Consider the following 25,533-nt stretch of genomic DNA (forward strand, 5'->3'; position numbering starts at 1 on the left):
TATTTCTAGCGCCCAAGGATCCTGAACATCTCTTGCCCAAGCCTGAGCGAAGAGAGAGAGTCTGCCCCCCACCAGATCCGGTCCCGGATCGGGGGCCAACATCTCATGCTGTCTTAGTAGCGGTGGCAGGCTTCTTGGCCTGCTTACCTTTGTTCCAGCCTTGCATCGGTCTCCAGGCTGGCTTGGTTTGAGAAGAATTACCCTCTTGCTTAGAGGATGTAGAATTTGAGGCTGGTCCGTTCCTGCGAAAGGGACGAAAATTTGGTTTATTTTTAGCCTTAAAAGACCTATCCTGAGGAAGGGCGTGGCCCTTTCCCCCAGTGATGTCCGAAATAATCTCTTTCAAGTCAGGGCCAAACAGCGTTTTCCCCTTGAAAGGGATGTTAAGCAATTTGTTCTTGGAATGATAGAAGGGAAAGAGCGCAGACTCAAGTGCAATATTTAAAGTTTTTATTCAAGCAACAGACAAATAACAAATTGAACACTCACAAGATAGTGCATAAATTTATGCATATAATAGCCGATTGCTAGGTCCCAAAAACCGATCCTTATGGCAGTGTTTCCAAGGATGTATCACAGGTCAGTTCACGTTGCCGGCTTTGCAAACGAACACACCCGCTCTGCAGTCGCGGGGCTGATGACGTTTCCTGTAGCCGTCTCAAGGAGTGCTGGATCACTGACAACTCCTGGACTACGGATCCCGCCAGGGGTCAAAAAAGCTAAGCAAATTCTACGCGTTTCGTCTCGTATCGTCGAGACTTTGTCAAGAATGCTTAGCTACACATATTTGCGCATTATATACCCTTGATGGTGTAAGCGTAATTAATCCCAATTAATTGATAAGTGTTACATATAAGGGTATATAAAGGGCAAAGAATGTAAAATAGTTGATACAATTGTAAATGCATAATAATTGATAAAAACATTTTTTAAAAAACAATGGCATTAAATATAGCAGTAAAAATATCAGGTTCTATATTGATAATACAATAATTGCAATTAATACCTCTATACCAAGTTTTAAAATATATGCAAAAAACTATGAAACATGAACACAAATTAATAATACTCCAAGATGATTATATATATAAAATTGTTAAAATACATAGAACTACCACAACAATTGAATATGATAAAAAGAATGGTTAATTTCATAAAAAAGCCTGGATATCTAATTCTATATTTAACCCTTTGGGTTCCAGACAGTCTAGTGTTTTTATCCAAAAGGTTTCCCTTTGCCTTAACTTCAGCAGTCTGTTAGTATCCCATTTGTCTGGTGCAACCCATTCAATAATTTTAATGCTAAGCTCATTAGGGTTCTGATTGTGACATACTTTAAAATGATAAGATACACTATGATTATCAAAACCTGACTCTATGTAGTATACCTACTCACTTGCAAATGTGGCAAAATCTATGTAGGAAGAACTAAAAGAAAAATAAAGTATAGATTGAGAGAACATATTAGGAACATAGAGTCAGGTTTTGATAATCATAGTGTATCTTATCATTTTAAAGTATGTCACAATCAGAACCCTAATGAGCTTAGCATTAAAATTATTGAATGGGTTGCACCAGACAAATGGGATACTAACAGACTGCTGAAGTTAAGGCAAAGGGAAACCTTTTGGATAAAAACACTAGACTGTCTGGAACCCAAAGGGTTAAATATAGAATTAGATATCCAGGCTTTTTTATGAAATTAACCATTCTTTTTATCATATTCAATTGTTGTGGTAGTTCTATGTATTTTAACAATTTTATATATATAATCATCTTGGAGTATTATTAATTTGTGTTCATGTTTCATAGTTTTTTGCATATATTTTAAAACTTGGTATAGAGGTATTAATTGCAATTATTGTATTATCAATATAGAACCTGATATTTTTACTGCTATATTTAATGCCATTGTTTTTTAAAAAATGTTTTTATCAATTATTATGCATTTACAATTGTATCAACTATTTTACATTCTTTGCCCTTTATATACCCTTATATGTAACACTTATCAATTAATTGGGATTAATTACGCTTACACCATCAAGGGTATATAATGCGCAAATATGTGTAGCTAAGCATTCTTGACAAAGTCTCGACGATACGAGACGAAACGCGTAGAATTTGCTTAGCTTTTTTGACCCCTGGCGGGATCCGTAGTCCAGGAGTTGTCAGTGATCCAGCACTCCTTGAGACGGCTACAGGAAACGTCATCAGCCCCGCGACTGCAGAGCGGGTGTGTTCGTTTGCAAAGCCGGCAACGTGAACTGACCTGTGATACATCCTTGGAAACACTGCCATAAGGATCGGTTTTTGGGACCTAGCAATCGGCTATTATATGCATAAATTTATGCACTATCTTGTGAGTGTTCAATTTGTTATTTGTCTGTTGCTTGAATAAAAACTTTAAATATTGCACTTGAGTCTGCGCTCTTTCCCTTCTATCATTCACAGTTTATCTTGTTGGGGACCCTGGAGTTTACCCCTACTTTGGAGGAGCAGCGACCATTCACTTTATTTTACAATACATTATTCAATACTCCTGATATGCAAAGACTGTAAGTAATTTATCAAAACGGACTATATATATATGATCTTTTTCTGGACTGAAGTTTTTTAATTATTTATACTATTGTTATTTTTTTATGTACTAGGGTATGTATATTATGTCATTTAGTACTTTTGATATTCAGGCTTGATTTTTATCCTTATTTTATTCTAAGTTAGCGCCCGGTTGTGTGTCACTCTGTTGCACACATATCCTGAATTTGTTCTTGGAGGACACATCCGCTGACCAAGACTTTAGCCAAAGCGCTCTGCGCGCCACAATAGCAAAACCTGAATTTTTTGCCGCTAATCTAGCTAATTGCAAAGTGGCGTCTAAGGTAAAAGAGTTAGCCAATTTAAGTGCTTGAACTCTGTCCATAACCTCCTCATAAGAAGATTCTTTATTGAGCGACTTTTCTAGTTCTTCGAACCAGAAACACGCTGCTGTAGTGACAGGAACAATGCATGAAATTGGTTGTAGAAGGTAACCTTGCTGAACAAACATCTTTTTAAGCAAACCCTCTAATTTTTTATCCATAGGATCTTTGAAAGCACAACTATCTTCTATAGGGATAGTAGTGCGTTTGTTTAGAGTAGAAACCGCCCCCTCGACCTTGGGGACTGTCTGCCATAAGTCCTTCCTGGGGTCGACCATAGGAAATAATTTCTTAAATATAGGGGGAGGGACAAAAAGGTATGCCGGGCCTTTCCCATTCTTTATTTACAATGTCCGCCACCCGCTTGGGTATAGGAAAAGCTTCGGGGGGCACCGGAACTTGTCCATCTTACATAATTTCTCTGGAATGACCAAATTGTCACAATCATCCAGAGTAGATAACACCTCCTTAAGCAGAGCACGGAGATGTTCCAATTTAAATTTGAATGTAATAACGTCAGGTTCAGCTTGTTGAGAAATTTTTCCTGAATCTGAAATTTCTCCCTCAGACAAAACCTCCCTGGCCCCTTCAGACTGGTGTAAGGGCATGTCAGAACCATTATCATCAGCGTCCTCATGCTCTTCAGTATCTAAAACAGAGCAGTCGCGCTTTCGCTGATAAGTGGGCATTTTGGCTAAAATGTTTTTAATAGAATTATCCATTACAGCCGTTAATTGTTGCATAGTAAGGAGGATTGGCGCACTAGATGAACTAGGGACCTCCTGAGTGGGCAAGACTGGTGTAGACATAGAAGGAGATTATGCAGTACCATGCTTACTCCCCTCACTTAAGGAATCATTTTGGGCAACATTATTATCAGTGGCATCATTGTCCCTACTTTGTTTGTCACATTCATCACATATATTTAAATGGAGAGGAACCTTGGCTTCCGAACATACAGAACATCGTCTATCTGATGGTTCAGACATGTTAATAGGCATAAACTTGATAACAAAGCACAAAAAACGTTTTAAAATAAAACAGTTACTGTCACTTTAAATTTTAAACTGAACACACTTATTACTGAATATGTGAAAAAGTATGAAGGAATTGTTCAAAATTCACCAAAATTTCACCACAGTGTCTTAAAGCCTTAAAAGTATTGCACACCAAATTTGAAAGCTTTAACTCTTAAAATAACGGAACCGGAGCCGTTTTTACATTTAAACCCTATACAGTCCCTGGTATCTGCTTTGCTGAGACCCAACCAAGCCCAGAGGGGAATACGATACCAAATGACGCCTTCAATAAGCTTTTTCAGTGGATCTGAGCTCCTCACACATGCATCTGCATGCCTTGCTTCTCAAAAACAACTGCGCATTAGTGGCGCGAAAATGAGGCTCTGCCTATGACTAGAAAAGGCCCCCAGTGAAAAAGGTGTCCAATACAGTGCCTGCCGTTTTTTTAACACAATTCCCAAGATTAAAATAACTCTTCAAAGTTATAAACCATTAAATATGCTTATAAAGTAATCGTTTTAGCCCAGAAAAATGTCTACCAGTCTTTAAAGCCCTTGTGAAGCCCTTTATTCTTATATTTAAAACTAAGAAAATGGCTTACCGGATCCCATAGGGAAAATGACAGCTTCCAGCATTACCAAGTCTTGTTAGAAATGTGTCATACCTCAAGCAGCAAAGTCTGCCCACTGTTTCCCCCAACTGAAGTTACTTCATCTCAACAGTCCTGTGTGGAAACAGCCATCGATTTTAGTAACGGTTGCTAAAATCATTTTCCTCTTACAAACAGAAATCTTCATCTCTTTTCTGTTTCAGAGTAAATAGTACATACCAGCACTATTTTAAAATAACAAACTCTTGATTGAAGAATAAAACTACATTTAAACACCAAAAAACTCTAAGCCATCTCCGTGGAGATGTTGCCTGTGCAACGGCAAAGAGAATGACTGGGGAAGGCGGAGCCTAGGAGGGATCATGTGACCAGCTTTGCTGGGCTCTTTGCCATTTCCTGTTGGGGAAGAGAATATCCCACAAGTAAGGATGACGCCGTGGACCGGACACACCTATGTTGGAGAAATAGTACTAAACGCAAGTCAATAGACAATACATAAAACATCATGTGATCAGGGGGCTGTCAGAAGATTCTTAGATACAAGGTAATCACAGAGGTAAAACATATATTAATATAACAGTGTTGGTTATGCAAAACTGGGAAATGGGTAATAAAGGGATTATCTATCTTTTAAAACAATAAAAATTCTATAGTAGACTACCAAATATACTAATCTAAAATGTTCATTTTTAAAGGTAAATTAATCAAAATGTTTTCACATCAATTTGAAAGAACAACATTTAAACATGTAGGCATTTGTTGCCAAAAAAAAAAAAAGGCATTTAAAAAAAAAAAAAAAAAAGCAGTTTACTTTTATCTTTTTTCTTCTTTAATAAGGATGACAGTGTTCCTTTTATTAGCCCTTTGTGTAATGATGACATTTTAACGATTAGAGGATGGATAACAAATGATCTGTAACTTACCATGATCTAAATGACTGCTCATCCATCCAACTGCTGGCAAAGACACCAAGGCGAGAAGTCCAGAGCCAACAAAAGAACCAATACCAGAAAAGAAAAAGAACAATCCCATAATGGCACTCTGCATTGATTTAGGTGCTGCAGAATAAGCAAATTCCAAACCTAGAAAGAGAGACAATTACCAGTGAAAACAACAAACTAGAACAATTAACCCCTTAATTGCTGATCCATTTCCACCCCTGTGATGAGCCGTTTTGGAGTTTTTAGATGCTGCTCACATTTAATCCCCACTGTAGGCCATTTTTCAGTGAGAAACCAACACTTATATGTTTTTTACAGCAGACTCAACAGATTCAAACGATAATGTTATTTTATGAATATATTATGACATGTGAGAAATGCATGAGTGTGAAAAATTGTGCATTTAATTATAAATGTAATAAATAAAGGTGCAAACAATAGTGTGTTCATGCTTTTTTCCCCTTTAAACTCAATAGTAGAAAGACAGAGGGGGTAAATCCCCATATAAATGACCTTTCGGTATAGTTATGTAACTTTGAGCTGCACATAGGGTCTTCCCATGAACCTCTATGCAAATAAATTAATCATTCACACCAGATGATCACTATCATCACAGTGATCCCTTTATGATGGCCTGCTATAACATTTGCTTAACGCCTTAATGTGCTGGTCGTTGAGCACTTAAGGATCAGTGTCGTATCCTGTACAACGCTGCTGTCCTGGGCCTCTCTCTGCTGCAATCTTGCTAAAAGTAGCAAGATTGCGTTATTTCTGCATGCCCAAGCAGTGGTGCCGATCATTGGTGGTGTGAAAGGGTTAGGAGGGTGGCGCATGGGCGGCCCTTAGCTGGAGGGGGGCGGGAGGGGCAAGACCGCTACACTACAGCAAAACTAAATGCTTAAAGTGGCTGGGAGGGGGATCCTAGAGTGGAGGGGGGGATTAGAGGTTAGGGAAAGGTTCTTGGAGGGGGGTAAAATAAAATTTAAAAATTATACAAAACTGTGTACTGGCAGACAGCTGCCAGTACCTAAGATTGTGGGAATTTGTTAGAAGGGGGAGGGGGTTAGAGAGGATTTTTTTTTTTTTTTTTTAAAGTGTAAATAGATGTGTGGAGAGCTAGAAACCCTGTTGAGAGAGATTTCACTTGCCTTTCTAAAACGCATCATACCATGTCACGTATTGACTACTTTCTGACTGCACCAAGTATCACGCCACAGATCTCGTTCATAGGTATAGGTCAAGTTACTATTTCAGACCATGCCCCAGTTACCTTATTCCTTCAGCCTCAGCTTCCTAAGCCTCCAAATAATACTTGGAGATTCCCTCTTCACCTCTATAATAATATTGAGTTTCGTCGCCATTTAAAAGCCTCCTGGACACACTACGCGTCTGACAATGCTTCCCACTCAAGTGCTCCAGATCTATTTTGGCATGCCTCCAAAGCGGTGATGAGGGGCCACATAACCTCTTTCACAGTGCATCATAACAAGCAGCTTAAGAGGGTGGATGGGGCTCTTCTCTCTCAACTCACTGAGGCTTATAATAACTATCTATCTACCCCTACATTGCTGACTAGGAAAGCGTACTATGACCTTAAACAAACTAGGGATACATACCTCGCTCAACAAGACAATAAAATCAATATCCACAGGCAGGGGCGTTATTATCGGCATGGTAATAAGGCTGGCAGGTTACTCGCCAAGTTGGTTCACTCTTACAAGCCTAAGTCCCAGATCCTAGCCATTAAATCCAAGGGTACCATAACTGTCGATTCTAAAGACATCATGGCCGAATTTGTAGACTATTATACTTCCCTATATTCTAAACAATTAATTCATTCAGAAGCAAAACACAAGTTTTGGGATGCAGTGCAACTCCCTACTCTTACGGAGGACCAGACCTCCCTCTTGAACTCTAGGATACTTCCTCAAGAGGTTCTTAAGGCTATTCGGCAGAACAAGCTGGGCAAGGCGGCGGGCCCTGACGGGCTACCCGCCGAATATTTTAAAATACTGGATGAAGAACTGGACCCTGTCCTATCTTCCCTATACTCTGCGTACCTGGCAGGCACTGAGCAAATAAATGACAGATTCTCTGAAGCCAACATCTGTCTTTTATTGAAACCCGATAGGGATCCCATTCTTACCTCATGTTATCGCCCCATTTCATTGTTAAATGGAGACTATAAACTTTTGACGAAGATCCTGGCGGATAGATTGGCAACGGTTTTACCACATATAGTCCATGCCGACCAAACTGGTTTTGTAAAGGGCAGATCGTCAGTGTTAAACATCAGGAAAACTCTTGGTGTGGTGACCCATTATTGGTACAACGCACATGCACAACCCCCCTCTCAACTGCCAGATGCTTGCCTTTTTGCGCTTGACGCTGAAAAGGCGTTTGATCGCATTGAGTGGGACCATTTACACACATCACTATCTCACTTCGGTATCCGGGGTAACTTTTCCAACTTTTTGCAGCAATTGTACATGACCCCCAAGGCTTCTCTCATAATAAACAGAGGGCTTTCTCCCTCTTTTGCGTTGCAGAGGGGTACGAGACAGGGGTGCCCCCTTTCTCCTCTCCTCTTTGATCTGGCCATCGAGCCCCTAGCATCCTACATCAGACAGCACTGTGCGGGTTTAAACATACATGGCCGGGGGGGCGGAGCCAACTAGGAAGCAGAGCAGTCGCACATTTCAGCAGCTCCGGCTAAGAAACATATAAAAACTGATTCCAAGGATTGCACCAGCTCAAATATGTAATTTATAATATAGCCTGCTCAGCTTAACAATTTGTGCACCTAATTTTGGCGTGAACTCTGCCATTTTCACAGTAACACACGTTTCTGAAGTGCTTAGTGCTGACAAGAAGCCCTGAAGTCGGCCATCTTGGGACCATCACCGCAATATCCTCCTAAAGCCCTAAGCCTTCCTCTAACTACAGCTATGCAGTCCGCGGAGCAAATTATGGAGGAGATCCACACCTTTCTGCATGAGTGCTGCAGTTTGTTTGAGCGCCCACTCATTTTGGCGCCCCAGCAAGTAGTTACCAAACCTGAGGACCATGCTGGCTGCACGCCCATCTATACAATTGCCCTGCAGGGAGATGACGTCTTGAGACCCCGGTGCTCCTCATCCTCTGAAGATATGGCAGCGGAGTGTGGGTTGGCAGAGGCGCACCTGATCAGAAACACCGCGGGCAAATCACCCATGCCGGGACATGCAATATCCCCAGCCGATGTGCGCATCTCCTCCCTGACGCCCGTTAAGCCAGAGCGCACCAACACAACTCGGCAACACACATCTTACGGTGACTAGTATTCACTTCTGGAGCCTGTCGCTTGAGGGTAGGATGAATGATATTACAGACTGGACTAGCTCTCACCTTACTTCACTGAAACCCGATCAGCGGTTCCATTATCGCTGCCATCGCCATCATACACACGCATGGATCCTACAACGCTCCGGAGTAGGGTAGAAAACTTTCCCTTATGGTATGCTGCGCCACGGCGCCTTCTCTCACCCAGGCTGTGAGTTGCCCAGAGGGATCAAATGTTAATGTGGACATTTGGATTTGAATATGCAGAATTGACTTTTTGGTCTCCCATTATAACATGATAACTCTATATAGACCGTATAACTTATTTCCCAGCATAGCATATTATACTATCCTAAAGCCTAGGATTCTACATGATAGGTCCTGTTGTGTATATATACCCTTATTTTACTTAGGGGTTCTCTGTGTTAGAGTTTCTATTTAAAGTCTGCACCTAGAACTGACATGATTCTTCCAATAATCTGTTTACACATTTTTTATTTATATGGCCCTGTGTTGTTCGTTGCTAATTTTTCTATACAGCCTTCACCAGTCCTCCCAAAAAACTACAATTCCTATAGTTAGGTATATCTATCTTTACCTTGACTATACTGCAATAGTTACCTTTCATATATACCATTGCTTAATGCATATTAGTTACATGATTGTTCCTGTTTTATATATGCCCTTATTTTACTTAGGGGTTCTCTTTGTTAGAGCTTCTATCTAAAATGTTTGTTTTGTTTCTGCTTTGCAATATGTTTTCTTACAATGTACCAGTGTGCGTGCTTGCTGCCTGTTTTGGACATTCTATTATCATAAGGTCTAGAATTTACTGTGGAACTGTCAGGGCAGTGTGATGCCCATACTTTACAACTGTATAGCTCCATAGCATAGTTTCAGACATAGTTTTGCACCATATCTAGATATGTTCCCAGCATTCTATCTACAATTGTTGTATAATCACAGCAAATACATGTGACTTCTATTTTAATTATATCTGAACATATATGTTGGAGTGCTGTAATCATGCTACCTACTAATAACTATCCTATGTGCAGATTTCCGTTACTTCAGGATGACTTGCTTTCTGTTGCAGGCTGGACCTGCGCTTATATTTAACTATACAATTTCTCTCCCTTCCATTTAATACTTGAGTTGCAATACCCCTGTTATCTGCACCATATTAGACTCTTAGGTCTCAGCACACAGAATGTAGCCTTCGCCCATGCTCAATCAGTTTCCCACGTAGATATAATACTATGCTTTATTGTAACCTGTCTATTCTAAGTTAAGATGCAGTGATTTGTCTCACCCTTTTTAGCAATGTGCGACTCTGTGTCATACCTTTTTTACTCTACTCAAATTCCCACCTCCTCCCCCCATAGTCTACACTACAATATACCTCCTATAGGAGGGTTCACTATGCGGTTTTTCTAGTTTGTACCGCACCCTTTCTACTATCTACATATGTTCATCTTGCAGTGCACCATAAAATTGTCCATTGTTCCCCCTCATGGAATAGCAAGATTGTTTAACATTAGTATTACTAATAACGTGTTGACAGCTATTGTATTTAGCGCAACTTATAATATACTTAGGAAAATGATTCCTCTCCCATGGTCTCTTTCTATATATAGCTCCCCCTGTTACTCGAGGAGATCATACTTGTTTAAAAAAAAAAAAAAAAGAGGTACTTCCTTTATATTGTACTATTTTATTTTTGCCGTTTCACACTCCTCGCTATTAAGTGTTGTAATTGTCTTTACATGTGAATCTCAGGCGAATTGTTGTTCCTACCCTGATGTACTTGACTTATTGTATTGTACCTTTTGAATTCCTCAATAAAAAATTCATTTAAAAAAAAAAACATACATGGCCGACGGCAGCATCTTTCATTATATGCTGACGATCTGTTGCTCTTCATAGGTGACCCGGGTGCCAATTTACACCCTCTCTTGGATATTATTGACGAATTTGGCAAGTTCTCAGGATATAAGATTAATATCGACAAATCTGAAGTCACGTGGTTACAGAACTCCTGTAACACAGATCTGGCGGGTACTGGTCTTACAATTACTGACGGCTGCTTTAAATACTTGGGCATTCGCATACATGTCAATCCTCATAAATTATATTCTCTTAATCTTGGTGGGATTGTAAAATATATTAAACAAATGTTGCTGAGTTGGGTGAAGCTCCCCCTTTCTCTTTCAGGAAGGGTGCATCTTTTCAAGATGGTTGCTCTGCCTAAGCTTCTTTACCCCTTGCAGATGTTGCCCTTGCTTCTTACCCAGCAAGACATTGCCTCTTTGCAGACTTCCATTGGCAATTTTATTTGGCAGGGTAAGAAACACAGGATAGGTAAGACTCCTCTGTCAATGCCGGTGAGCTCCGTCTTCCTAATATCATGTGGTATAATTGGGCAGCTCTTTCTAGGTTCATACTGGATTGGCTGGTAGGGAATGATTTTTACACAGTCCCTAATCTAGAGTCTAACTTCATCAAACCGCTACACTTGGCTTTCTTGCCTCATGCGGATTTTAAATCATTACCCATATTTGTACAAAATCATATCTTATTTAGGGACCCCTTGAGAGCCTGGGCCAAGATTTGCAAACTATGGGGATTGCAGAAATCTACTAGTAAATATCTCCCAATACAGGGTAACCTCAACTTCCTTCCTGGTTATACTACACAAGCATTTCAGATATGGCAAGAATCGAATCTGACCAGACTTTATCAACTACTGCATCCCTTTACCTTTGACATTCTACCTTTTCAAGACTTATGGGTGAAGTATGATCTCCCCAGCACCCACAGGTTTGCGTACTTCCAATGCAGACATTACATTTCCACATTAATTTCAGGGGGACTGTTGTCTAAGGAACCTTCCAATATAGACAGACTTTGTGCCTTGGCAAAACTGGGACCTTACAAACACACACACATATACTCTGTTGTATCGTCATTTTGAGGATTCCACTCTGCGTGGGATCGTATCGAAATGGTCTCATTTTGAAGATTTAGAGGTGGACACAGCGCAGATTACTTTGAGCTTTGAGAGGGCAATTCAGGGCACCATCTCTGCAAAATTGAGAGAATCGCACCTAAAGTTCTTGCACCAAGCTTATATTACCCCTGGCATGCGTGCAAAATGGGTTCGAGGGGCACATGATCTATGCAGTAAATGTAGCAGGGTATTCCCTGACTGGATTCATCTGTTGTGGGGGTGCCCAAAGGTGCAGAGGTTCTGGCAGAAGATTTCGTTTTGGCTGAGCAAACTAACCAAGCAAGTTTTACCCCTCAGCACAGTATGTGATTTTTCTTACGCCTAGAGACCAGACACATAAATACAACACTTTTATAACTACAGTTCTCATGCTAGCTAAACAGGCTATCCTTAGGGAATGGGTGGGAGAGAGAACCCCTCCATTTCAACAGCTGCTTAGAGCGGTACATACTCAGATGTTAATTGAGCAGGCAGACACAAGGGGAGACCCTGAGAAAAAGAGTGAAGAGGTTTCTTCTTAAATGGGAGGTATATTTGATGCAGCTACCAAACATAGTTAGGGATAGAGTTCTCCTTCCCTTTAAAAACAGTCTGTATGTCTTAAACGAAAATCTAAAGGGCAACTGGTGTCTTTACACTGATTCAAACTGTTGAGAATCCCTTTTATTTGCGGAGGCGTGGTGTTGGCTGGATGGGGGGGATCCGGAGGTTCCCTGGGTGAGTATGAGCATATTTGTTGTTTGTTGATCTTTCCGCTTTTCCTTCTACGCTATTCTCTTTCTTTCCTTATCTTAGTATGCTTTCTCCCTTTTCTTTTTCTTTCTTTTTCTTCCCTTTGTTTGTCTGTTTATTTAGATATTTTTGATAAAAAGTGAGTCCAAGTACATGCATGATGATTTCATTTCAGTATCGGGCCTTTTAACACGATCACTGCCTTATATGTCTTATTCTGCATATGTTGATATCGAAACCTAGTATACCAATGTGATTGTACTTATTTTGTATGTCTTGGATTCTTTTCTATAAAGTTTGAAAAAAAAAAAAAAATGTAAAACTGCATACTGCCAGACTGTCTGCCAGTACTTAAGATGGAGATAACTATTGGGGGATGGGGGAGGGAAGAGAGCTGTTTGAGAGGGATAAGGTAGGGGTCAGGGCATGGGAAGTGCCATCTCTACACTAAAGCTAAAATTAACCTTACAAGCTACCTAATTAACCCCTACACTGCTGGGAATAATAAAGGTGGGGTGGGCAGCTGCAATTAGCGGCCTTCTAATTAACAAAAAGCAATGGCAAAGCTATTTCTGAACAAAGGGGATACAAGAGAAGAAGCTTTTGCAACCATTTGTGCCATGATTGCACAAGCTGTTTGTAAATAATTCAGTGAGAAACCTAAAGTTTGTGAATTATTATTTTTTTTATTTTTTTTATTTGATCGCATTTGTCGGTGAAATGATGGCATGAAATATACCAAAATGGGCCTAGAGCAATACTTTGGGCTCCATGTACGAAGCAGCAAAAGCTGGTCCGGAGCCCTTGCAGGGAAGGTTAGCATATGCGAGCCCGCTTCCAGCAATGTAAGAAGCAGCGCTCGCTCTCATTGTCCCTTCACTAGCGCGATTGGTCACACTCTGGTCTTTTAGGGAAGTTTTAGTCTGAAATGCCCCTAAAGGGTTTAAAAGTATTTTTTTTTTAAATTGTGCTCATACTCTATATCCAACAAACATGGTTTGAAAAATCAGGCAAAGGGTGAATCTTAGGGGTGTCTAGGACTTAAGGGAGCAGGATGGTGGGTAAGTATTTAAACCCCTCGATCTTCGCTCCCTTAACACCTAAGCAGCTACCTAGCACTTCCGGATTTCCAAGTCTTGGTGACGTTGACGGCACCTCCGGATACCCGTGGTTGTCAACCGCACTGAAAGCATTGTATGGATGAATACCAACTGTCGTCACGCACATTAAAAAGGTTAGACTAATAATCCACAAAGCCACAAGCCAAAAAAGCATTTTGATTTCATTAGAATAAAATAAAAAAAGGAAACAAAACAGAGAATATATATTATTCCTATACATTTTCCTTTAACTTGTTGTAAAGGTTTTCAATAAGGAGCTTTATGAAGTCCTCCTTAAAGGGATAGTAAAGTCAAAATTAAACTTCCATGCTTAAGATGGAGCACACAATGTTAAGCTACATTCCAATTTACTTCTTTGATCGAATTTGCTTTGTTGAAAAGCATTTAGGTAGGCTCTACCCAGGCAGCAATGCACTACTGAAAACTAGCTGCACTTATATGCTTATATGATTGGTGACTGCACTTATATGCTTGTCATTGTCTCACTCAGTGTGTTCAGATAATTCTCAGTAGTGTATTGCTGCTAATTCAACAAAGGATACAGAATGAAAAAAATAGAAGTAAATTGGAAAGGTGTTTACATTTGTATGCTCTGTTGGAAACATGAAGGAAAAATTGTGTTTGTGTGTCCTTTAGCTAGGATCCAAAAGAACCAAAAATAGCCACTCTTATTATAAGGACACAATATTGCTAAAGTAAAAGTATTTCATTATAACAAAGGGAAAACACATTAAAGTCAGAGTTTAAAGCGACATGAAACAGACTTTTTTCTTTCATGATTCAGATAAAGAATACCATTTTAAACAACTTTCTAATTTACTTCTATTATCTAATAATTTTCATTCTCTTGGTATCATTTGTTGAAGGAGCAGCAATGTACTAATGGTTTCTAACTGAACACATGGGTGAGCAAATCACAATCAATATATATATATATATATATATATATATATATATATATATATATATATATATATATATATATATATATATATATATATATATATATATATGCAGCCACCCATCAACAGCTAGAACCTAGGTTTGATGCTGCTCCTGAGCTTGCCTAGGTAAACCTTTCAGCAAAGGATAACAAAAGGAAGGAAGCAAAATAGAAGTAAATTGGAAAGTTGTTTGAAATTGTATTCTCTATCTGAATCATGAAAGAAAATTTTTGGGTTTCATGTCCCTTTAAGTTCACAGATAAATGCATTAAAGCAGTGGAATTCCTGGGTTTAGAGTTGTTTTGTTTTTTTTAAATTGGAGATTTTAAACTTAAAAACTGACCCTAAACCTCCTTTATCCAGAAGGTATTTATTTAACATAAAACATATATAATTAGGAATAAGTAAGAGTTTCTATAAAACAGTAAAAAAAAAACACTGCACACAATTCATGCTTGCTTGATAAATTAATTTCTTTCATGATTATGAGAGTCCACAAGCTATTAGGCATGTGCATTCTGCAGTTTTGTTACATGCCAAATGCAGAAGGTGGCGGATGCTTGCTTGATTTCTTCTTTGAAAGTGCAACACACTAAGATCTATGCACATTGACAAGAAGAAATCTGTCTCTGAAAAAAAGCTGAATGCCGCGAGCAGCTAACTTCTTCCAAATTCAGCAGCTAACAAAACTGCCAAACGCACATATCTACAAGCCATTATATGTGGCATTAAAGTCCAGACCTACAGAAGGAAGCAAAACACCCTATACAGAGCTTTAATCCCTTCCACTTTCCCACAATTCCTTGGTCATATACATGGCCAATGGAAGTAAGAAAAAAAATGAAAGGAAAAGCAGAGTAAAAAGTGCAAACTGGTACTGCTGCCAGCTGTTAATGAAAAACATGGGTGGTCTCATGGACTCTCACTATCATGAATTAAAATAAATGTATCTGGTAAGCATACATTTTGTTTTCTTTCATAAGATGGCGAGAGTCCATGAGTCATCACATGTGAGATCCTATACCCCCAGCTGTGAAGTCCACAAAAAACCCTGAAATTTGGCGGAAAAAACAGTTAAGGTACTAAACAGGCACTGCGGCTTGCAGAATCTTCCCACCAAAAATGGTAGAATTTGGTAAAGGTATGAAAAGATGACAAAGTAGCTGCCTTGCAAATCTGCTTAATGGAAGACTTATTTCTAAAAGCCCAAGGAGGTGTGACTTCTCTGGTAGAATGAGCAGTAATTTGTCTGAGGGAAACTTTCCCGCTACTAGGAAGCTAAAATGTCAAGAATCATACTACATCCAAGATCTGAAGTGAGCTCTCAATGGACAGAGATGGGAATACAATTTTCACATTGTTTTTAGAAGAACCTTAAAACTGCTTTATCCTGATGAAAAATTAGGAAAGAGAATAGAGCAGAAAAGTCAAGATACTCTTCTGGTCGAGGAAATAGCCAAAAGAAAAAGTAGCATTCAAGACAACAGAGGATGTCCAGACCACACATAGGTTCAAACAGCTAAGCCTAGAGAACCCTCAAAAATCAATTTAAAAGCATTTGATCGTATTTCTTGGGAGCACCTGTTTTTTTCATTGGAACAATTTGGAGTAACGGGAAACTTAAACCAATTTATACAACTAATATACTCCGCCCCGAGGTCGGCCTTAATTATTAATGGGGAGATTACAGATAGTTTACTTTTACAAAGAGGTACCCGTCAAGGTTGCCCGCTTTCACCCCTATTATTCAATACCTCCTTAGAACCATTGGCGATTTTACTTCGCCAACAACTGGAAGGCATTAATATAGCGGGACAAAAGTTAGTTCTATTGCTGTATGCAGATGATTTACTTATATTTTTGAGTAACATCAAGGATAACCTACCCAAATTTCTGGAAACGATTAGTATTTTTGGGAAAATATCTGGATATAAGATTAATCTAACAAAATCTCAATTGCTGTGGCTGGATAAAAAAAAAAAAAAAGACCACGATATTACACACCCATTTTCTGAAACTCGAGCGATAACTTATCTAGGTATTACGTTAAGCCCTAATCCGGAAGAATGGTACAATATGAATTTTCATAAGTGTTTTATTGCCTGTAAAAAAAAAATGGAGGATTGGATTAATCTCCCTATCTCCCTAACTGCGCGGGTTATGTTAGTAAAAACAGTACTGTTCCCCAAGTTATTTTATTATATACAGAATATCCCGACCCCAATACATAAAGCTGATTTAAAAGAATATAACAAGTCCTGCTTAAAATTTCTTTGGAAAGGCGCTAAACCTCGTATAGCGGTAGCTCGTCTTATGAATAATAAAATAGCAGCAGGGTTGGCACTTCCGAATATCCAATTATATAGCTTAGCCGCACGCCGTAAGATCGCAATAGACTGGTTAGAAGAACGAGAACAAATTTCCTCAATAGCTTGGGAATCCGCGTTGGTGGCCCCATTTCGACTAAATGCACTTCTGCATTGCACAATCACAGCTCTCCCTTCAGATCCCTTTCAACTTATAACCTTTAAGAACATTATGACAGCTTGGCAGGAGGTATGTGGAGAGACGGGATGTTCCCCACATGTCTCCAAATTTCTCCCTATCACAGGGAATCCAAATTTTTCGCCAGGATTAGGGGGATGGACCATTTAGACAATGGTTTACGAAAGGCCTGATTTACATTACACAATTGCTGGATGCAAACTTAAACCCATTAACTTTTGGTGACTTATGTAACCAATTTGGTCTCACAAAGCGTGATTTTTATGCATTCTTGCAGGTAAGGCACTATATAGGTGAATTAAAACAACTGTATGGTCTGAATTGGTCTCTCCAAGAGTTACAAACCAAGATTAATATTTATCTAACAGGCTGCTACTCTATCTCTCCTCTTTATGCTCTTCTTAATCAGAGGCCCTCCCTAGAACAAATAGATTACATAGTATCTAAATGGAGCTTTGCGTTTCCGCATATTGATAGACAGGTAATAATGGATACTTTTAAGCCAACAGAAAAGAGCTGGGTCTTGACAGCGTGGAGAGAATCACAAATTAAAGTAGCTCTAATGACATATTTGACTCCCGCAAGACTATCTGGTGGTATGGGATAAATATCTCTTGCTCTAGGTGTAGTGCCACCTTGGCAGACATCATACACTGTTTTTGGACCTGCCCAATAATTGGACAGTTTTGGGCAAAGATAGGGTATTGGATGAATGCCATTCTCAAACTTGACTATGCTATTTAGCCTCTGGAGATTTTTTTTCTAGTTAAATTTCAAGGAGTTGTACGGAATTTAAAATTGATTAATATAATTATATATTTCTGTGTAGAAATTTGATTCTAAGAAACTGGAAGGCGAAATCGGCTCCTACCCTGAAATAACTTAAGCAGGCATTGCCTGTCTGAACAATATAATTTTCAAAGAATGTCCGATGACCGAATAGCATTGTTTTTCAAGCACTGGAAAGTTTTTATACTATCCTTGCCACCTACGGTTCAAAGTATTATAATCAAACTATTTGTAAAATCAGCATATTTTCAAATACAAGTGTTGGCGGGTGCCTTTCCCAGCGCCTGGCTTGCAGTTAATGATGAGGAGGTATAGACGGTGAGATGAGGTGAGGAAAGGTACCTATACTTCATTTTTATTTCTTTCCCCCTTTTTTTTTTTTCTTTCTTTTGTTAGTTTGTTTTAGGGTACTTAGCTAGTTCCCTGTGTATGTTTGTTAGATGTTATTAAGCGTATAACAAAAGCAATGGTAATGAAGCGCTGTTTTGAATAGAAATCAAGTTTGTTTTGTATTGATCTTTGTCATATTTTTGAGGGCTGGTCAGCCCTACTAATTGTTATTTTTGATTTCTGTAACTATCTTGCATTGCAATATGGAAAATAAAGATTTAAAAAAAAAAAAAAAAAAAAAAAGGGATGTGAATAAAAAAGCCTATTTAAATAAAGCTTTACAAGTAGGTAAAGTTTGCAGTATACACACATTTATTTTGTAACTATAAAATTAGAAAAAGCCTTGCAAGGTTTTCACTGCATATGCAATATGCTCTAACCACAGGCACTAGCGTGCCTTTATCCAGGAAGTCCCTAGTGGACATGCCTGGCATCCTGATGCTGGAGATGCACTAAGAAATATTAATTTGGAGAAACTACAGTATATTTGTAAAATCAGAACAGGAAAGATGCAAACAAGTCGGCCAGCTAAACTCACTCACACACACTTCTCTAAAATGATCTCCTTGAGCCATATTTCACAGACCAATATGTGAAGTTTAGCTCTGGCGTCTATAGAAGCTAATTTAACACAATGGTAAAGGAAAACTTTCCAGACTTTCTGATAACTATGTCTTGTAATAGGCATTATGGCCTGAATCAAAGTGTCTATCACTTGATCTAAAAATAATTTATGACAAAATCAGATGTTCAATCACAATGCCGTTCAAATTGAAAGATTTGAGATCTTAATGGAAGAAAGTACCTTAAAAGAGAAGGTCCTTCCTGAGCAGAAGATGCAAAGGCTGGCTGGAGGACATTTTATCAAATCTACGTATAAAGACCTGCAGAGAGATGCCAGAGCAATTTGAATCACTCAGACCCTTTGTTTTATTCTGGCTATTATCCTGGATAGTAAAAGAAAAGAAAGAAAGATGTAAATCAGAATGAACGACCAGAGAATTACTAATGCATCTAATAGAGTTGCTTTTTTAATCTCTAAATCTTGCTGATCAATACTGGGGAAGCTTGCCTATGTCTGGCCTTCCCCAAAGATTCATAACCTGGTCAAATACCTCCTGAAACAAGGACCATTTATCAGGGTGAAGGTACAGATGACTAAAACATTACGCTTCCCAATAATCCACACCCAGAAAGTAAATGGCTGAAATTATGACTAAGTCAGAATGCAAACTATCTCTTTCATTGCTAAGGTGCACTGAGTACATCAATCACCAAGACGGTAAGTCACTACTGCAACATTGTCTAACTGAATCCTCAAAAAAAAAAAAGATACCTGTCTGAGGCAAGGTCAACTCGAGAGCACCGAAGATTGCATGGAGTTCCAGAATATTTATGGGTAACCTCACCTCTTGAAGAGACCAAACTTCCTGTGCTCTCTGCGACCCCCAATCCAGCAGGCTGGCATCTGTGGTAATTACTACTTAATTTGGACAGGGTAATAAGGCTCCTAAATCAATGATTGGTGAGCCTGCCATCAAATTAGAGAATGTCTTGTCTTGAGGTCTAAAGAGATCTCTCTTCAGACAGGTTGTAATCTCCATTTCCCAGTTGCAACATTTGAAAAGGCCACACGTGGGAACTGGCCAAAGGTACGGCATATGAAGCCACTACCATGAGACCAACTACTTCCATGCATTGAAACAGTTAAGAAAGAAGAGCTTGTTAAAGAAGAGAGCACAGGGCTTCTGCAATTTGAGTCTGAGCATCTGGGAGAGTTAGTCTCATTGTTAAGAGTCTAAGATGAAGCCCAGAAAGGCAGCTCTGGTTTGTGGTAGTAGAGAGCTTTCAGGGGGGTTTATTTTCCCAACCATGGGAATGAAGGAACTGAAGAAACTGTGTTTATATGTTCCCGAACAAAAAACAACATAAGTAAAGACCAAACACAATCCCTTTCAGTGCAAGCTCCAGCATTTCTGAGTAAAACTCTCAATACTGCAGTAGTCCAAATGAAACAGCACATGAATATACAAAACACCTTATTTATTCACATACAAAGGTTAAAAAAAAAAAAAAAAAAAAAAAATTATGTAAGAACTTGCCTGATAAATTAATTTCTTTCATAATGGCAAGGGTCTATGAGCTAGTGACGTATAGGATATACATTCCTACCAGGAAGGGGCAAAGTTTTCCAAACTTTAAAATGCCTATAAATACACCTCCCACGACACTCACACCTTAGTTTAACGTATAGCCAAGTAGTGAGATGTAAAAAGGAGTTAAAAAGCATACAAAAAAGAGGAACTTGAAAACATTGTGCTTTTTTATATAAAAAAATTATAACCACCAAAAAAGGGTGGGCCTCATGGACTCGTCATTATGAAAGAAAACAGAATTTATGCTTACCTGATAAATTACTTTCTCTTGTGGTGTATCCAGTCCACGGGTTCATCCTTTACTTGTGGGATATTCTCCTTCCTAACAGGAAGTGGCAAAAAGAGCACACAGCAGAGCTGTCCATATAGCTCCCCCTCTAGCTCCACCCCCCAGTCATTCAACCGGAGGTTAGGAAGAAAAAAGGAGAAACTATAGGGTGCAGTGGTGACTGTAGTTTAAATAAAAAAATTTACCTGACTGATAGCCAGGGCGGGCCGTGGACTGGATACACCACAAGAGAAAGTAATTTATCAGCTAAGCATAAATTCTGTTTTCTCTTGTAAGGTGTATCCAGTCCACGGGTTCATCCTTTACTTGTGGGTTACCAATACCAAAGCTTTAGGACACGGATGAAGGGAGGGAACAAGACAGGTACCTTAAACGGAAGGCACCACTGCTTGTAAAACCTCTCTCCCAAAAATAGCCTCCGAAGAAGCAAAAGTATCAAATTTGTAAAAAGTATGTAGCGAAGACCAAGTCGCCGCCTTACAAATCTGTTCAACAGAAGCCTCATTTTTAAAAGCCCATGTGGAAGCCACTGCTCTGGTAGAATGAGCAGTAATTGTTTCAGGAGGCTGCTGGCCAGCAGTCTCATAGGCCAAACGGATGATGCTTTTCAGCCAAAAGGAAAGAGAGGTAGCGGTCGCCTTTTGACATCTCCTCTTACCAGAATAGATAAACAAAGAAGTTGTTTGTCTGAAATCCTTAGTTGCTTGTAAATAGAACTTTAAAGCACGAACCACATCAAGATTGTGTAAGAGACGTTCCTTCTTCGACAAAGGATTAGGACACAGAGAAGGAACAACAATTTCCTGGTTAATATTCTTATTAGACACAACCTTAGGAAGAAAACCTGGTTTGGTACGCAAAACTACCTTATCTGCATGGAACACCAGGTAAGGTGAATCACACTGTAAAGCAGATAACTCAAACTCTTCGAGCAAAAGAGATAGCTACCGAAAACAAAACTTTCCAAGATAACAGTTTAATATCTATGGAATGTAAAGGTTCAAACGGAACCCCTTGCAGAACTGAAAGAACTAAATTCAGACTCCATGGCGGAGCCACAGGTCTATAAACAGGCTTGAGTCTGACTAAACACTTGAACGTCTGGTACCTCTGCCAGACGTTTGTGTAAAAGAATAGACAAAGCAGATATCTGTCCCTTTAAGGAACTAGCTGATAATACTTTCTCCTATCCTTCTTGGAGAAATGACAAAATCCTGGGAATCATAACCCTACTCCATGAGTAACCCTTGGATTCGCACCAAAAAATATATTTTCGCCAAATCTTATGGTAGATTTTCCTGGTGACAGGCTTTCTAGCCTGAATCAGGGTATCAATAACCGACTCAGAGAAACCACGCTTTGATAGGATTAGGCGTTCAATCTCCAAGCAGTCAGACGCAGAGAAATTAGATTTGGATGTTTGAAAGGACCCTGTATTAGAAGGTCCTGCCTCATTGGCAGTGTCCATGGTGGCACAGATGACATGTCCACTAGGTCTGCATACCAAGTCCTGCGTGGCTACGCAGGCGCTATTAGAATCACCGAAGCCCTCTCCTGCTTGATTCTGGCAACCAGACGAGGGAGGAGAGGAAACGGTGGAAAAACATAGGCCAGATTGAAGGACCAAGGCGCTGCTAGAGCATCTATCAGCACCGCCTGGGGGTCCCGGGACCTGGACCCGTAAAGAGGAAGCTTGGAGTTCTGACGGGACGCCATCAGATCCAATTCTGGAGTGCCCCAAAGCTGAGTCAGCTGGGCAAATACCTCCGGGTGGAGTTCCCACTCCCCCTGGTGAAAAGTCTGACGACTTAGAAAATCCGCCTCCCAGTTGTCTACTCCTGGGATGTGAATTGCTGAGAGGTGGCAAGAGTGATCCTCCGCCCACCTGATTATTTTGGTTACTTCCATCATTGCTAGGGAACTCCTTGTTCCCCCTTGATGATTGACATAAGCTACAGTCGTGATGTTGTCCGACTGAAATCTGATGAATTTGGCCGCAGCTAGCTGAGGCCATGCCTGAAGCGCGTTGAATATCGCCCTCAGTTCCAGAATGTTTATCGGGAGAAGAGCTTCTTCCCGAGACTATAAGCCCTGAGCTTTCAGGGAGTCCCAGACCGCACCCCAGCCCAACAGGCTGGCGTCGGTCGTTACGATGATCCACTCTGGTCTGCGGAAACACATTCCCTGAGACAGGTGATCCAGAGACAGCCACCAGAGAAGAGAATCTCTGGTCCCCTGGTCCAACTGTATTTGAGGAGACAAATCTGCATAATCCCCATTCCACTGTTTGAGCATGCATAGTTGCAGTGGTCTGAGGTGTATCCATGCAAAAGGGACTATGTCCAACACAGCCTGAAGATCTAGTCCATCTAACTGCGCATCTGAGGCGCGAAATTAGGCCCCTCCCACCTTACTCCGGTGCTGTGAGGCCTAAAGAAACACTCCTAAGAGTTATAAAATTAGCCATGTGGGTAATAACCCCTGAAAGAAACCCAAAGGGATCAAAGTGTCTCAAAAAACAATGTTTATAAGTAAAAACCGTTTGCCATAAAATAGTGTCAACCGGCATAAATTAGCCCTGTTATGTAAGCTTGCAATTCCATACATAGTCTCTGAATAAAGCTTACCCTTCCCTCATGGGGAACTTATCAGTCCTTTTCTAGCATTACCACAGTCTTGTCTAGAAATAAATGACTGAACATACCTTATTGCAGCCTAACCTGCAAACCATTCCCCCCAACTGAAGTTTTCTGGTACTCCTCAGTCCTGTGTCGGAACAGCAGTGGATTTTAGTTACAACATGCTAAAATCATCTTCCTCTCTGCAGAAATTTTCATCTCTTTTCTGCTGGAGAGTAAATAGTACACACCGGTACCATTTAAAATAAACTTTTGCTTGTAGAACAAAAAACTACAAATCTAACACCACATCTCTTTACCCTCCCGAGAGGGACCCTATTGCTTAGAGCCGGCAAAGAGAATGACTGGGGGGTGGAGCTAGAGGGGGAGCTATATGGACAGCTCTGCTGTGTGCTCTCTTTGCCACTTCCTGTTAGGAAGGAGAATATCACACAAGTAAAGGATGAACCCGTGGACTGGATACACCTTACAAGAGAAATGAATTTATCAGGCAAGTTCTTACATAAATTATGTTTTCTTTCATGTAAATGACAAGATTCCATGAGCTAGTGACATATGGGATAAAATACCCAAGATGTGGAAGTCCACAGAAGAGTCACTAGAGAGGGAGGGATAAAATAAAAAACAGCTATTTCTGCTGAGAAATTAAATCCAAAAAATAAAGTTCTCAAGAGAATTCTTAGGATTTGGACACAAGGAAGGAACAACAATTTCCCTACAACCTTAGGAAGAAATTTAAACAATGTCCGCAAAACAGCTTTATTCTGATGATAATTCAGAAAAGGAGACTCACAAGAGAGAGCAGACAATTCAGAAACTCTTCTAGCAGAAGAGATAGCCAAAAGGAACAATACTTTCCAAGAAAGCAGTTTAATATCCAAATGCATAGGCTCAAAAGGAGGAGCCTGCAAAACCTTCAAAAACAAATTAAGACACCAAGGAGGAGAAATAGATTTTATAACAGGCTTGATACGGACTAAAGCCTGAACAAAACAGTAAATATCAGAAAGTTTAGCAATCTTTCTATGAAATAAAACAGAAAGAGCAGAGATTTGTCCCTTCAAAGTACTTGTAGACAAACCTTTATCCAAACTGTCCTGAAGAAACTGTAAAATTCTAGGAATTCTAAAAGAATGCCAAGCGAATTTATGAGAACACCATGGAATATAGGTTTTCCAAACCAGATAATAAATCTTCCTTGAAACAGACTTACGAGCCTGCAACATAGTATAAATCACAGAGTCAAAGAAACCCCTATGACTAAGCACTAAGTGTTCAATTCCCATACCTTCCAATTTAACGATTTGAGATCCTGATGGAAAAAAACGGCCCTTGAGACAGAAGGTCTGGCCTTAAAGGAAGTGGCCAAGGTTGACAACTGGACATCAGGATAAGATTCGCATACCAAAACCTGTGAGGCCATGCTGGTGCTATCAGAAACACATGCGATAATTCCATTTTGATCTTGGAGATCACCCTTGGAAGAAGAACTAGAGGCGGGAAAATTAACAAGTTGGTAAGACAAAGGAACTGCTAACGCATCCACCATCTCCGCCTGAGGATCCCTGGACCTGGAAAGGTATCTGGGAAGTTTCTGGTTTAGATGGGAAGCCATCAGATCTATTTCTTGAAGACCCCACATCTGTACAATCTGAAAAAATATCTGGATGGAGAGACCACTCCCCCGGATGTAAAGTCTGACGGCTGAGATAATCCGCTTCCCAATTGTCTACACCTGGGATATGAAAGTATCTATGATACTGCTTTCATTACTAAAGGACTGCGAGTCCCTCCCTGATGATTGACATATGTCAACGTTGTGATATTGTCTGTCTGAAAGCGAATCAAAAGTTCTCTCTTTAATAGAGGCCAAGCTTAAAGAGCCCTGAAAATAGCACAGAGTTCTAAGATATTGATTGGTAACCTCGCCTCTAGAGGATTCCAAATATCTTGTGCCGTCAGATCCCCAGACAGCTCCCCAACCTGAAAGACTTGCATCTGTTGAGACTACAGTCCAGGAAGGATGAACAAAAGCTGCCCCTTGAACAATATGATGATGGTCTAACCACCAAGTCAGAGAGTAGAATACTGGGATTTAAGAATATCAATTGTGATATCCGAGTATAATCCCTGCACCATTGAT

At 39.8% G+C, this 25,533-nt stretch overlaps 1 protein-coding gene across 1 annotated transcript in view; it reads right to left on the reverse strand.

Annotated features, from left to right (window-relative positions):
- The window catches only part of SLC15A4 (solute carrier family 15 member 4), a 185,703-nt gene that overhangs the window by 13,734 nt on the left and 146,436 nt on the right, over positions 1–25,533 (reverse strand). Inside the window, exon 7 of the mRNA XM_053701852.1 lies at positions 5,477–5,635. Coding sequence (XP_053557827.1) covers positions 5,477–5,635 — 159 coding nt within the window. The remainder of the gene's footprint in view (positions 1–5,476; positions 5,636–25,533) is intronic.

The sequence above is a fragment of the Bombina bombina genome, chromosome 2 (genome assembly GCF_027579735.1).
Source record: "Bombina bombina isolate aBomBom1 chromosome 2, aBomBom1.pri, whole genome shotgun sequence".
In the NCBI taxonomy this organism is placed as follows: Eukaryota; Metazoa; Chordata; class Amphibia; order Anura; family Bombinatoridae; genus Bombina; species Bombina bombina.